Source organism: Ixodes scapularis, unplaced genomic scaffold (assembly GCF_016920785.2).
Source record: "Ixodes scapularis isolate PalLabHiFi unplaced genomic scaffold, ASM1692078v2 PGA_scaffold5__190_contigs__length_132052651, whole genome shotgun sequence".
NCBI lineage: Eukaryota > Metazoa > Arthropoda > Arachnida > Ixodida > Ixodidae > Ixodes > Ixodes scapularis.
This window is the reverse complement of record NW_024609880.1, coordinates 31,188,859-31,203,872: the sequence shown is the minus strand read 5'-3', so window position 1 is coordinate 31,203,872 and position 15,014 is coordinate 31,188,859. Positions and strand designations below refer to the sequence as shown.

Here is a 15,014-nt window from a genome sequence, read left to right as displayed (position 1 = left end):
TTCCATTTACAATTGGTATGAAAACAAAACGGTAAAAAATTAAACATATAGCAACTACTCCCTGCAAATATTGAGAAAAAAAAAAAAGGAGAAAAGGTTTTTTTCCCCTTTTACTACTGCTTCTAGCCGCAAGTACATTTCAACCTGCAAATAGTAAAAGAAAAAAAATAGAAAGGAGACAAAGAAGAATGGGTGACGGTTACGCTTATATTTTTTCGCATACTGGAAGTGACGATATATCAAGATAGCGGCGCCTTTGTGAAAAGGGTACCTATATCCGCTAAAACCTCCATCAATTAAAATACACCCCCCTCCCCAAGTTTTAGGAACCAAACTCGATTCTGACATCATAAACTGCAAAAACGACCACCCGCAAATAAAAATAAAAAAATCCAGGTGTGACACTGGGCTTTAGCAGCGTTGGAGACAGAGTTGAGTCAAAGTTTGCCGCCATTTCAATCGACTGCTGCACGGAAACTACTCTGACTTATCCATTCGAATATAGAACCGCGTATTGCTAACTTTCTCGGCACTTTTTTTTTTTGTTCTGGTGTTCCACGCGCATGCCTTCCCCGTATAAAAGATTCAAGGGAAATAACCAAAATAAAGCATTGACGAACGCGCGTGCAAGATGCTATTTGTTTTAGGTATTTACTTTAGAAAAGTTAGTACTGCTGAGGCCAGCACGTGCTGCACAGGCCAGCGCGTGGGACACAAATCCCTGCATTCTCCTTGATGCTTGTCTATCGAGGCTACGAGATTCTGGAATTCTCCAGACAAGGGCAGAGGCTCCAAGGCAAAACGCTGGCTACGGGCCTGGCGAAAAAGTCGGCGAAGAATTCGGCGGCCGTGATTAGCACCGGACAAACACGGCGGGCAAATTTCTTGCCCAATTTTTCGCCGCGTTCAGATTAGAGCCCATACACTGGTGGAGGGTTAACCGAGCTTTCGGCTGCACGTCAAATGTTTCCCAGGTAATCGAAATTAATCCTCACTCTTCCGCTGGAGCGTGGCAGATGCCCTTGGCGTGTTTGGCAGCTGAAACTCCCATATTTGACCATACAAGGCTATAATGCCGCACATAAGCAATAGCGGCAGAAGGTGAAACGTGGTCTACAACGTTTTAATAGATTGTTTCAATATACCTTCGATAACAATACCCGATACTCCGCCGACGCCTTTGCGAACGCATCGTTTCGTTATCGCCCTCCCTTCCCTCGGGAGCATCCTCCTCTCCCATCCGACGTACCTGGACAGCGGCGACGCAGAAGTTGGGATGACAAATGACTTTATTGAGTGCAGCACATAAACACCACAAATATGGGGATCGAAAAACGGGAAGAAAGGAGCGAGCTCAGCGGTGATGGCGGTCCCTGCTCCGAGACCGTCTGCTGCGGTGCCGACTCGAAGAGCGCGACTTCTTGCGCGGCGATCGACTCCTGCTCCGCGTCGACCTCCGCGGGCTCCTCCTCCGCGGAGACCGCGAGCGTCTCCGCGGACTTCTGCTCCTCCTCCGCGGACTCCTCGAGCGTCTCCGCGAGGCCACGGGGCTCCTCGACCTCCTCCGCGGACTCCTCGAGCGCTTGCGAACGGGGCTTCTTCGGCGGGGGCTTCTGCGAGGGCTTCTGCGGGGACTTCGCGAACGTCTTCGGGGGCTGCGCGAACGCCTCCGCACCGGACTCGGCGACCGTCGGCGGATCGGACTGGGCGATCGCCGGCGGATGGGACTGGGCGATCGCCGGCGTATGGGACTGGGTGACCGCCTACGGATAGGGCTCGGCGAACGTCTCCGCGGAGGACTGGGAGAACGCCGGCGCGGGCTTGGAGATCGTCGTCGCGGACTCGGGGAACGTCGGCGCGGGCTCGGAGACCGCCTCCGCGGAGAGCTCGGGGATCGTCGCCGCGGAGGACTCGGAGTACGCCGCCGCGGAGGACTCGGGGTGCGTCGCCGTGGACTGATGGAGTGTCTGCGCGGACTCGAAGATCGTCGGCGGGGAGTCGGGGAACGTCGGCGCGGGCTCGGCGACTGTCTGCGAGGGCTTGGGGAGCGCTTGCGAGGGCTCGGCGAGCGCCTGGGGCTGCCAGAGCGTCTCGAGGGAGACGCCGATGAACGCCTCGGGCTACGGGAGTCCTGGCGGGCTGCGCGTGGGGATGGAGTCCTCCTGCAACACAGGAAAGGGTTCGAGCAAGCTATCGAGAAGGCCTCATTCATTCTGGCACAAAATACTTGGGGGTGCCGTACAAAGGCACCAACTCCTAATAAGGTGCCTGGAACACTTCTTTAACTAGTGTGATTACCATATCCTTGTTTTGTCCGGTGTAACGCTGCAAACAGAATATCCTGGGGGTAAATACAAGAATATGCCTCCACATCCTGCTCTCGGTCAATCAAAGTTGAAAGGGGGACCAAATGCTTCAAATTAAACATACTAAACTATTGAGCACTTAGAAACTATAAATGGCTTTTGACCTTGGCTCATTTTCACTAATGTATGCTCTGCAAATCACTAATGTATTTAACGGCATCATCGGCATTTTCTGTGACGGCCAGTACGCAAAGCAATGTGACAGTTCATGGCCTAACCACTTGCATGAGTTAACCGTCTGAAAGCAGATCACAGACCACAATGTGTTCGTTCACACTAATGTGTTCGATGGACGAAACATCTCAAGAGGGTGGGCAATTCCTCAAGCCCAGCTTTGCTGGCCGTGCACCCCGCCACCCTGCTCACCGCTTTTGTAGGGATGGCACCAAGAACAATCCGCGATGAGGTGTCTCAGTGGTACCCTCTTATGATTTGTCTGCAATGGCACGACCACAATTTGCCTCGCCGCGACGTCACGAGTTGTGACCCAGGCTACCATCAGTTGCAACCACCAAGTTCCATGATGTGTGTAAAAATTACAGTAGAAGCTCGAAGCCATCACCTTCTTCAAACTACACCGTCAAAGGTGACTGTCTGACGTTGCTCTCATTCCCTTTCATAAAAGCAGAATTATGCACACTAAATGTGGGCTTGTTTGTAAACACTAGCTTCATTCAATTGATCTGCACCCCCTCCTGCACTGGTGCAGAAAACTGCAGGGCAGTGTACTTCTTGTATGCGTATTGAGATACGACCGGAAGGATACCGCCTGCCTTTTCTGCACTGGTGCAGGAGGTGCGTGTAAATCCAACGAAGCTGGTGTATTGGTGCATACCACGCATAGTGGCCATGCCCACTACCATGCTTGGCGTTCGGAGACGTTCGGCTTAGCAGCACTTGATCATTCGTGCTTCTTCACTTTTCCCGACCATGTAAACAGCAGATAAAAGGAATGAAGCGTGCATGGTGGCATTTTAAGTGTGGTCATCATAATAACCAGGCTTTTTCCGGCCCTTGGAGCTACCGGACTAGTAGCATCCACACAAAAACATTCGTAAATTTTTTTTCACTATTGTTATGGTCCCCAATGAGTAACCCAAATATTAGGCCAAAATTATCCTCTGTGAAGTTACTGAATGTACAACATTGGTGCTTAGTTTGTTTGTTTTTCAAACAAGGTTGACAGGCAACAACAAAAAAGTTATGCCAGCGGAAGGCAGGGGTTTACTTTTTGGGCAGTACAATTTGTTCTCAATATATTACAATCAGTTTTATGGTGCCCAATGAACGCTTTGGAACCTCGCTTCAGGAACCACACAGCAGCTAGAACCAAGTGCTCAGCAAGTGCAGGTTTTTAGACTGCCCGTGAGCCCGCCTGCCAGTGACATCACGGCACTGAAAAGTGCAGGTATATTGGAAGCCTTCGATTTCAAAGTAACTATTCTGAATTTCGCGACACTAAACAGTGTGCCGGAAAGGATAAAAAAAAAAAATCGGTTAATTAAAAAATGTAATTAGTAGGGGTAGGTCAAAAACATCCCCACAGCCCCCTTTAAGCACAGCGTTACAGCATTTTGTTTCCTCATAGACGTCTATGTAAGGTTGCCAGGACCGCACTCGTCCTTTGAACTGACCTCAAATTTAAACAAAGTGACTGATTGCGGGGAGTCGACCAACATGCTTTGAAGCTGAAAAAATCTTCAACAGCCGCAGGTTGGCACGCCTACAATGCCAGCATCTGCATGTTTGCTTTACAAGCCCTTCTAGAACGAACCACATGAACCCCAATAACATGGGAGGTCCCGGGATGCGTGCTGCTGAAAGCACAGGATAATGAAACATTTGCCAGAGATCCGTTCCAGGCACCAACTTTGTTTCCAGTTAAATGCTGGTTTTCTAGCGCTGGCAAAACGGGAATCATGAGGTTACTCCAAAGACATAATGAAACAAAAACAAATATACACTATACTTTGAAAGCCTAACTATGATCTTAAACGTTTACAATAAACAATATTAAGCTTTGCTTTGAAAAGATTGCTACAGCTTTCACTATAAATGTCCCACTCTGCCAAACATGTCAAAAGCAGACACCGAAGCACAACGTGTTCCTTGGGACTCTCCTAATGCAACTTATCTATGCATGGCCGAGCCTGATTACAAGCTTCACCGCTTGGCGGCATCACCTCACCACCACCACCTCACCAGCCTGAAGGCGCTAGAACTAAACTGTAATACCAGCTCGTACTCGAATGTGGGTGTGCACTTCTGCCCAATTGCTGCTACCGGTATAACATGGAGGAACAGTAATTACCTTCAAGATGCTTAGTATTCTCTACTAAGTTTGATTTGGCGATTGTAAAATTTAGTCTACATCATACTCCCACGATTTCAATTAAATGATTTGCATTTCTGAAATGGTTCCGTCCAAAGTTAAACAAGGAATGAAACGTAAAAAGCCTCGGGGGCCACATCACGTGACGATACAGATAGAGCGACGCTGGATACGTTTTACAACACAGAGGCACAATTCTTTTCATTCTCTAATATATTTATATAGGTGTGGAGACCATGCGTGTCAGTCAATCAATCGCCTTCGTAGCGAGCGGCCTCACCAGATGACTTTAATAAGTGGCTAGTGTTACCCTGTTGCAGGCATGGTTTCCCATGCTTCTTTCTCCACGAGAGGCACGCTTGTTTTTGAAGTTGTTTTTTTGTTGAGGCACACGGTGTAGAACTTGCCACTCGCACTGTGCATGTTGTTTACAAGAATGTGTTGAAGAGGCAGTTTAACGAATGTATTGAAGCAGACATTTCTGGCGTAGTGTTCAAGTCGGCGTTTGTCGAGATAAGAGCAGACTCGCATACTGGCAGCGTCTGTGCCCCAGTGCCATAGCGACGAGACACTTTTTTAGAGGGCGGCTCTTAGGTGCCTACTTCCGGGTGGAGCGGCATCGGCGTAACCGCACATTGCATAATGGAATGTTTCCCTCCTAAAGTTAGCGGGGAAATTTCCCCGCTAAACCTAGCTGCAATATTTTCCTTACGTTTAGCGGGAAACTTAGCGAAAATTTCCCGCTAAATGGAAGGGGACCAGGAGAGGAGGAGGGGAGCGTACAGAGGGGCAACCCTCCCCTCCTCAAGAGCTGTACTCAAATTCGGCATTACAGAGAATTGTAGATGCTGTTTCTTTTCCTTCTCAGTTGCACCTTTTTTTTTTGCTTAGTTCTGCTATGTGGCCAGCGGAGACGCTGTTGGCATAGGCTACTCAGGAACATGCCAATAGGACTTAACGCAGTCGATCGAGTTGCAGCATTCGCTGTGCTGTGCGTCCTCGCCCAGAAAGCACCTTATGCAGTGCTCTGGAGCTAGATCGCACAAATAAACACTGCCGAAGAACACGAGTCACCAACCTCTGGAAAGACGGCGAGCGGTATCCGGCCGGAGGGGTACGCCTCTTGGGGCTCTGGGAGCGAGGCCTCGGGGGGCTCAGGGGAAAGCCAGACATGGCCAGCTTGACCAGGCGGCTCTGGATGCCTGTGATCGGGGGCCGGGCCAGGCCGTTGGCCGGGGCTGCGGCCGGCGTCCCGTTGGGCGACTGGGGCCTGGCCGGGGTGCCGCCGTCCGTGGCGCTGCCGGACTCTGCCGACGACTGGGACTCCGAGGAAGGTACGGCCGGCGCGGTGGTCGCCGTTGTCTTGGCCATTCTTTTCAGCTTACGCTTCTCTTTCTTGAGCTTCTTCTTCTTCTTACGCTCCTTCTTCAGCTTCTTCTTCTCTGCAAGCAAGCAGAGCGGTGGTGTGTCAGCCGTCGGAGCGGCGCCGCGCCGACGTCGTTCTGTGGGGGCTCTCCTCCTCAGCAACGGCCTCGTGACAGCACCAGAGAGAGCTCGGCCCCGCTAGCCTACGCCCACCCCCCTCCCCTGCAAGGCGGCACGCGGTGGCGGTCCCCCAGCGGCCCTCTCACCCTTCTTGAGGCGCCTGGCGTACTCGGGGTCGTCGGCCTGCTCGGGGCCCGACCGGCGCCCCTCCTCTTCTTCCCCGGCGGACTCCTCTGCCCGGCGAACCTCGGGAGCGCAGCCGTCCCGGTGCAGCCTGGCCATCAGAGCGTCCAGGTCGTCCGAGTCCTTCGGCGGCCTGTAGTTCTCCACGTGGTCGACCCGTAGGGTGCGCTGGCACAGCTAGAAGCGGGGCACAGGCCGCGCCCGTCGGTCAGCCGCCCCGCTGCCCCCGCCCCGGAAAAAGACAGACCCCCACGCTCTCTCTCTCGTCGGGCCAGCGGCCCCGGCTGCCACGCTACTAGCCGCCCCGAGGAGGAGAGCTCGCACTGCTCCCGCCGGGCTCCCGTGCCGAGGTCCGTCCCGGCAGGCGGCGGCGGGACGTCACGGGCCGAGGGGCCCGCAAGAGCGCCCGCCGCGGGGGGGCGGGCCCGACAGGGGCCCGCCGGGGAAGGCCCGACCGTCGCCGCGTCGGGGCGACTCCAGTCCAGGCCGGCGTCGCGGCCGCCGTGGGCCGCCGTGGCGCTCCGGCGCAAACGCCACGACGGCGAGCCCCCGAGAGAAGACATCCCTTCCACCGCGGGGGGAAGGGTGCCCCTAAAGCGCCCGCTGGTGGCAGGGCGGGCGGGCATAACCCTGTGTCGCTTCTTTTGCGACTCTGCAAAATGGCAGTGTGCCAAGGGGCGGCGTCAAATCTCCCGCCGCACGCATCAGGCACTCAACGCTCTTGTGCGCGCAACAACCCCCGGCGCCTCCGGTGGCGCGCAGAGCGGGCCCCCCGTTTTGCCCGTATGGGCCGGCGCCGCGCCGGGGGGCTTACCTGCGCCGACGAGGCTCCAGGGGACGGGGAACCCCTTCTCGGCGCCTCCATGCAGGGCCGCGGTAGGCCCACGAAAAGAGTGGTTTTCAAAGCGCGAGCAGACGGCACCCAAGTGCCACCGTGTCACCCCCCCCAAGGTCGGCTCAAACCGTGCAAAATCCACGGGTGACGAACGGTCAGCCATCTTGGGGGAGGGAGGGCTCGACGCTAAGTCGGGGAGGTGTGGCCTCCACTGTGCACTCAACCGCAGCTAACGTGACATACCAGTCTCCTTGTCTCACTCTGGGCCAATCGCGTCTTGACGAGTAATCGAGCTGGACGGGTATCCTCGCAGAGGGCATTCCCAACCCAGAAAGCTAAGAGCAGTGTTTGTGGCTCGGGAGGGAAGACAAACGCGTCCTAGTAACTCAAGAGGGCTGCTACGACACATTGCCCCGGCCACTGCTTTTGCCAGAAATGTTGGTGGTCATTTGTTAACTGCGGTTGATCGCACGCACATAGAAAATACAACTGTGAGCATGACCCCAAGCTCTCGTACCGGGCCAAAAATGCCTCCGAAAAGCCCTGGCAGAAATCCCCTGACTAAGCTGGGAAGTTTAGATCTTGGTCTTCAACGTACGAGGCAATTCTAAGCCCCTCCATAAGTAGCATTTCTAAAACGATGAAGAAAGGCTTCTCTCGCTTGCAATTGTAGCATCCGAAACACTAAAGCCATTGAATGTTCTCGAGAGTACTGACTTTTACCTCGGCTGCTGGAGAGAAATTTTGAGTCGTGCAACAGCCCAATTGAAGTATGCAAACAGAGGGATAAGGAACTGGAATTAACGAGTTCGGCAAAACAGCATTTTTGAGACGATTTAGAAAGAATTTCCACCTCAAACATTTTGTGCAACAAGTAGATGGATGGTAGTAATAGCTACGCCCTTTGTATGGGGTGGTAGCTTCCTCGACTCAGCCGAAGGTCCACAAATCTACCGACCATAGCAGCCACTACAAACACTAACTTCGATTCAAATTTTCACTCAGTATCTCTTTAAATGAGAGGTTTGTCCATTTAGTTTTCTACACCTCAATGCCGTTCCTCTCTTGAGTAAAGACTTGCTTTTTATAACATTTTTAGAGCGCAGCTCTTAGGCGCCCGTTTCCAGCTGGAGCGGCGTCAGTGTAACCGCGCGGTGCATTATGGGACACGTGACGTCACTGATGACGCCATTGGCATCGACATCGTCGCTGATGACGTCATCGGCATCCGCATCGTCACTAATGACGTCATCGGCACTGATGAAGTCATCAACAACGTCACTGATGACGTCATCATCACATGACCTCATAGGGGTCACGTGACCTTCGTGAAGCAACGGTGACGCCGCTCGGAAGGAGGAGTAGCAGACAGGATGAGGAGGTGAGGAGGGAGGAAGGATATACCTTCCCCTCAGTACCCTTCCCCTCCTCAAGAGCTGTGCTCTAATTCGGCGTTACAGGGAGTTGTAAGCGGCTTTAATTGTTTAATTAATGTTTACAATTTTTTTTTTTTTTTTCAGCTGCTCGGAGCAAAGGTAACTTAGATTGATCTAATGCCACCCCCCAATGAATGGATCGTCCAGCGATGACGATCCAGCCCGAAAGATTGTACTCTGCAAATATCCAGCGACTCTAGCACAAATGCGCACGCCAATGGCTTGCAGCGAATCAGCGTGCCTCACAGCAACGAGTACTCCCCAGCACGTGTTATGCGGAACTAAATTCCTGTCATAGGGCTCATTCTTAGTAAGCTATCATACAATAGACACTGAACGCTTAAGAACAGCAGAGAGCAGCCAGCCCAAACCCCCCTCGCTTTCTGTCGGCAGCCGACGAAATACCAATTGTCAGTGGCCGATCGGGAGGCGAGAAATGCTGTAATGATTAGCCATACCCTGTTGTTCCAAAGCTTTAAATAACTACAAAAGACAACTGGTCTTCCAGCTAAGACAAACACTTCCGGACTGCCAGCTACTCGGTATTACTAAGGCCCAGACAGATCCAAATCTACTTCTGCAGCGTTTGCCTAAACTGTTTAACCCTACGTGCGAGTGTACCAGAAGCTACGAGCGTGAAAACTTCGCCCTGACCTAGGCTTGGACCGTACAAGCGTGCGTGCCCAACTGACACATTCGAAAGAGCTCGATCATGTTGCTTCTGCAATGCTCGCAAGTACAGTCAAGTGGAGTGAAGCTCTTTCTTTTTCCTTCAGCACAAAGGCATCCCTGAAAAACTCAATCGCTCGGAAGCCCCGGAAGGCGCCCCCAAGACGACGAATCCAGGGGGCTTACCGAAATTCCGTTCAAATTGTCAACAGAGAGGACCGTGCTTCGCTGGTCCTCGAAGCACAGGAAGCAGTAGCCCTTGGACTTCCCGGTCTTTTTGTCCCGGATCAAATTGATGTTAACGATCTCTCCGAACCTGCAAAGGCCGTTAGCCTACTGAACGTCGCTGAAGAGCACGAGCCACGTCGCGCTGGAGCGAAGCCAGGAAGGGCACTCTCGCTCCCAGCGGACTTACTGGGAGAAGACGCAGATGATGTCGCCCTCGGTGAGCTCGTAGTCCAGCCCCCCGACAAAGATCCAGGCGCTGTCCTTGTACTTCTTATGCCAAGATGTTTTCTCGTTGATGCCAAGCTTTAACTCGGTCTCGTTGAGTTTGGTGATGTTCTTCACGTTGCTGCGGGCAAACGAAAAAAATAGAAAAAATCTGTTGCTGAAAAAACTGGCTACGTTCAAGGGCCTCTTTGGGAGTGACCGAATCTTTAATCCACCGCTTCTTAAAGGGACAATGAAGACAATTTTAATAAAGGGACAATGAAGACTATTTTAATTAATTTTTTTAAATGGTGTTTTTAGGCTTCTTGGGAACCTAGCACGCTGGCCGATTCTTTTAAAACATTTGTGACGCATATTTTTGTGCCTACGAAAAAAATGAAGAAACCGAAACTGAACTATCTCCGTTCTCATTTCTGGGCCTCCGAAAACTGAGGTGACGTGGGGAGTGTTGTCAAGAGTGAATGTCGGTATCGGTAGTATTTAGGAGATTGAGACTCTGGTTACCGAGGTGGGTTACAGCAGTGCGGTTGTTTCGTCGAATCTGTCAACATGGACGACAATGCTGCTCTCGCAAGCGAGTTCGAGTTTCCGTTTAGTGACCTAACATCAACGGAACGAGAGTATGCGTTTGGCGGCTTCCGCCATCACCTGACGGAGATCGCCCAGCCCGCAACAAACGGCCCACAGGCTCCGAAGAAGTGAGCAACATTCGAGCAAGCGACACGAGAGTGACAAGTTGCCGAAAGACAGGGATGCGGGGGAGATGCCAAGGGAAAAGCTGCAGTGATGAAGCCGTTCCGGGAACCGGTTCTTCCGTGGGGGACACTCCCCAAGAAGGAGAAAATAACCAGTATCATTTTTGGTTTTCACCCAAGTCAGACGTCCTCTCTTTTCGTCGTCAAAGAACACGTTGCCCATAGTTGCTCGGTGCCCGTTTCGCGTCCAGCATAACGAAGAGAAAAACAATTATGCTGTTTTATTTACGGTTTAGTAATCATTTCCGGTCCGATTTATATTTTTCATGGTTATTCAAGCGGAAATTAGAACAGTATTCCTAAAAATCGCGAACGAAAACGTGACCGTGGGCACGTCTCTCGTATCGACCAATCACTGACGCGTCTCTTGTGACGTTGCGCTTCTTGGACCCGCGACGGTCACGTGAGCTCTGCTTCTCCAGCAACACTCGGGGCGTCGCCCCAGTCAAACTTGGTATGATTATTGCTGCAACTGTTTAATTGATATGCGCGGCACACAAGCGCCAGCTTCGGCTGAAGTTTGGGCAACGTTGCCTGAGACGTGCCTGGAACCCAGTTCAATTGCCAAAAAATTATCCGAAATTGCCTTCATTGTCCCTTTAAACAACTTTTTTAATGCCTAAGTAACATCGTAGGTTCCAGGGTGAAAATTTATATCGCAGTAGGAAAGACATGGGTTGGTCGAGAACGCAAAAACCTCCCTAAAAATATTTTTTTGTTGTTGTTCAATGTAATAGATTTTTTTTTTAAAAGTGTGCACCACCTAGTAGTTGCTGAGCGAACCATTGGAATCAGCCATTGCTTGGGCACATAATCTGTGCACGTGTTCAGACAAGAAGGCTGCGTCAGCATTAAGCGAGGACTTTGCTTGGATCGTGTCGAGTGCTGCATTGGCATTTGGCAAGGACTCCCATTCAATTGAGCACTTTGTGCCCAAGAAATGGCGACCGCCAATGTTGCTCAACGGGATTTTGAAAAGGATCCATTACGAGCGGTAGATTGTGTTCAATCGCAGAACTGGCTATCAAAAGATTGCTTTCAATACCTCAATAACAGCTGCGTATTATGTGGAGCTTTAGCTCGTGACAGGATAAGAACCCAGTAGGCGCTCCGCTTCCAGTGCGCGCTTATTGCACTTCCGCCACGCTTCTGCTGCGCGTGCGACAAGTGCTATCAAAGGCTGAAAGCTCACGCTCAGGGCAGAGCATCTACTAGGTTTTTAGCCTATAACCGGCTACTGGGGAGGAGATCAGACCGTGGCACCCCAAGCGGCTAACTTTAGAAGTACATGGATGGAGACAACAAAAAACGACTCGGTGCTCGAACGCCTCATCAGCGTTCAGCGTGTTTGTGTTCTCTGGTCGCCCAAGGGGGAGGAGGGGCTCTCTTATTACCACTCTAACCTGCATGAACAATGCAGCACGCATGGTGCAAATGCCCAGCTAAGCACAAAAACCGGAGTGGGTCAAGCTCACATTCCTTGACAAGTGCTTTCGGAAGAGATCCGGCACTAAGAATAAATGTCACTTCGTTTATTGTTAGTACTTTTACGTTACACTGTGCTTTGAGCTCTATTGAAGACAACAACATGGGCATGCGGACATGTCCACAGGTCTTGTGTTGGTAAACACTGGGGTGCGGGGACAACAAACGGGTCAAAGCACCCCCTACAGTTAGTTCGATCTCCTTGCCAATAGTGAAGGCTGCAGCAGAGACTTGAGCACGCGAATATGTCCGCAGCTTCTTTCAGTGGTAAAAACCATCAAACGTTTACGACCCATCATAGACAGATATTCACAACTTTCATGACCTATCCATGGCTTGCAATGACGTCACTTGGTCAGACATAATGGGAGAAAGGGTGAGCGAGAGGGTAGTTTTTGCAGTGTTGACAAGACTGCTCTTGCCAGCAGAAAGAGGGGCAGATTTGGGGGGGAAGGGGGCATGAGAGCGTCTTCCGCTGCATTAATGCGTCTGGCCACCACAAAAAGGTCGAACTGACGCAACATGCAGGCCATCTATAAAGGGTGGACTGCCACGCGTTAAAGCGGCCGACATCTGGACGATTGTTGTAGAAGAGCAGTACGAGGAACTAGGAAGCGCGATTCTTACACTGCAGTACCACCATCGCTGAACGTTAAGATCTAGAGCAGCCCCACATGTTCACTAATTAACCGATTTTTGAGTTTATGCTGCAGCAAAGTTCAGGCACACAAAACTTCGATACTAGGGTAGTATATGGCAGTTGTTCACAGAGTTTTTCTACCGTTTGCAGCCAGATAACGGAATTCTAAAATAATGAAATCACAGACTGCCGCTTTTAAAGAAAAGCACTACACACAAGTAAGCACGGAAAGATTTGACACTAAAACTTCAACAGTAGCGCGCATTGCTGAAATCAAGTTTGAAACGTTTCAGCCTGCGAACCCAGTAAAGCAAAGCCAACACTGGAGTAGCGCGTACAGGTAAACGATAAAAAGTGCTCGCAAAACTTCGCACAAAAACATGCCGGTATAGTGTTAAGCAACCTCTACTATTTAAATATTTCACAATGCAATACTGCAAACGATGAAACGGCTGTTTTCCGCGCCTACGGTACACAGAACAAGACCCGCCAAGACCGACGAGTCTTGCAAAGCCAGGCACTCTTGTAAGAACCGGGCATTTTTTTCCCCTCCTTAGTCTTACCAAAGGCAAATATATCATCCAAAGGACCCTACCTCTTAAATCACGTTTCGCGGCGACAAATCTTTAGTCTACGCACTCTTCCTTTGCGCTTACCTCGTAGCGAAGACGCTCCTGCCTACTGCGCGGCAGTAACGCTACAGCGGGCGAAAAATCGATCAAAGCGCGTTCTCCATCTTTGACCTCTTCCCATATCGACCACGTTAGAGGCGGCGTGTGCGGCAAAGCTAGGCGAAAGCGGCGCGAGCGGACGAAAAAACGTCCTAACACGTTCCTTGGGACATGTTAAAATGTAAAACTTACGTCAAAGGATTCATGTGAAACCTTCGCCAACGGTTGCGTCGGTTCTGGCCTTGCTGCTGCTAAGCCTCGCGCGATCTTGTTCTCGGTTCTCGTCGCACACCGCACAAGCACACCACCTGGCACATCTGGCACATTTCAAAACTTTCGCGTGTTAGTGCGCGTGCTCAAGAACGCATTATTGAACAAATTTCTATTTACCATATTATATTTAACGTATATTTAACAAAGCAAAATTAATTTTTAGTATTGATTTGATTTAGTGGTGCATTAAGCAGTTATAATAGTATTATGTAGGAACTACTTTCTTACGCGCCACTGCTGCCTTACTGCTACCCTCTTGCCCGTTTTGTTATGCTCATTATTGCTTGTTTCGATGATTTTTTTTTTTTTTTTTTTGCTTGGCTGGTGTATTGGTGAAGGCTTCCGCGAATAAGATCGAGGCGAAAAGACAAAAGCTTTGCAAAACACATGTCTCATATGTTCTTCCGCCTCGGTTTTATGATGCAACTCGTGACGCTGGGCTGGGCGGCTAGGCCTGCTAGGACCAAGAGTTCAGTTCATAATGCATTTATTGGCCATAATCTAGGGGGAAAAGGAGAGGGAGGGCGTCTGTAACTACGCTGTCTGGACGCTGGGACGAACTAAAAGGGAAGGCAAGCTAAGCCAGCTGTGGGTTTTTCTTTATTTCTTTTATATTTTTTTTTCTTACCGCGTGTACATTAACGTTTTGCTCTCACTCGGACGGTCGGCAAAAATCGTTTTGTCAACATATCGCGTTGGGATTTACTACAGAGGTGCCCAAAATAGTGCATTCATTTGGGAGTATGAAGACATGAAACCTCCGGAGCCAAAGAAATAAAATAAAAACTGGTTTTGTCTACAGAAAAATTATAGCTAAAACCTTTTTCCTCGAAATTAAAAAAAAAAAAAAAAAAATCGTACTTCTTGACTTCGGTGTAATCCCGCAACGTTTTCTGCAATCCGCTGCGAGATCCGGGACTCTGCAAGCTAAGGCTAGCACCGCGCATGCGCAGTAGTGACGTCTTCGTTCCGGAGGGTGCAGCGGAAGCGGGATAACGGACTAACTCCCTAAACTTTACGCAATTTTAGTGTGCAGCACACCGTGTTATACATCGAGTTACAAGGATAGTTACATCTAAGGACTTTAAGCCGACTAGACCGTGGTTAGTAACGTAAATGCCAATGTTTCCTTGTCTGTCCTTCGCGCTGTCGGAGAAATTCCCGAGAGCACAGAACTGACCGACCGACCGACAGAACAGAGTGAAGGCACCTAGCGGCGCTCTACCCCCGATTTACATGATGCGCATTCTGTGTCATGGCCCATGTCATTAGTGCCGCAGTCGACTCGTTAGTCGTCCCTCCTGCGGTCACTGAGGGTACGAGCTGCTTCTCCGCATAGCCTCCGAGATCCCGAACGAGCGCGAACGCGCGCTTCGGGATTTTGAAGGCCATGTCAGATCAGCCATGTTTTCTGTTGTCTGGGATGCGTTC

The 15,014-nt window shown here is 50.8% G+C and overlaps 1 protein-coding gene across 5 annotated transcripts; it reads right to left on the bottom strand.

Annotated features, from left to right (window-relative positions):
• Positions 1 to 1,271: 1,271 nt before the first annotated feature.
• LOC120846084 (RNA-binding motif protein, X-linked 2) lies at positions 1,272 to 13,830 on the bottom strand. Of its 5 annotated transcripts, XM_040217746.3 has the most exons (6): positions 13,503 to 13,830; positions 9,722 to 9,880; positions 9,493 to 9,622; positions 6,330 to 6,543; positions 5,777 to 6,140; positions 1,272 to 2,162 (listed from the first exon to the last, which is right to left on the bottom strand). In XM_040217746.3, exons 1-6 carry the CDS (start codon positions 13,514 to 13,516, stop codon positions 1,355 to 1,357), a joined length of 1,689 nt encoding a protein of 562 aa, XP_040073680.1. In that variant the 5' UTR covers positions 13,517 to 13,830; the 3' UTR covers positions 1,272 to 1,354. The 5 variants fall into 5 exon arrangements, with proteins under 5 accessions (XP_040073680.1, XP_040073681.1, XP_042149819.1 ...); XM_042293884.1 differs by lacking the exons at positions 1,272 to 2,162; positions 5,777 to 6,140 and adding an exon at positions 6,614 to 7,018 and having other exon boundaries at positions 6,468 to 6,543; positions 13,503 to 13,645; XM_040217747.3 differs by lacking the exons at positions 6,330 to 6,543; positions 13,503 to 13,830 and having other exon boundaries at positions 9,493 to 9,639; positions 9,722 to 9,858.
• Between the last annotated feature and the right edge of the window lie 1,184 nt (positions 13,831 to 15,014).

Excerpts from the sequence above, each read along its gene's own strand:
- LOC120846084 (XM_040217746.3), bottom strand. Across the intron at positions 9,623-9,721 it reads ATCATCTGCGTCTTCTCCCA|GTTCGGAGAGATCGTTAACA; the intron begins GTAAGTCCGCTG and ends CGGCCTTTGCAG. Across the intron at positions 6,141-6,329 it reads CGCCAGGCGCCTCAAGAAGG|AGAAGAAGAAGCTGAAGAAG; the intron begins GTGAGAGGGCCG and ends GCTTGCTTGCAG.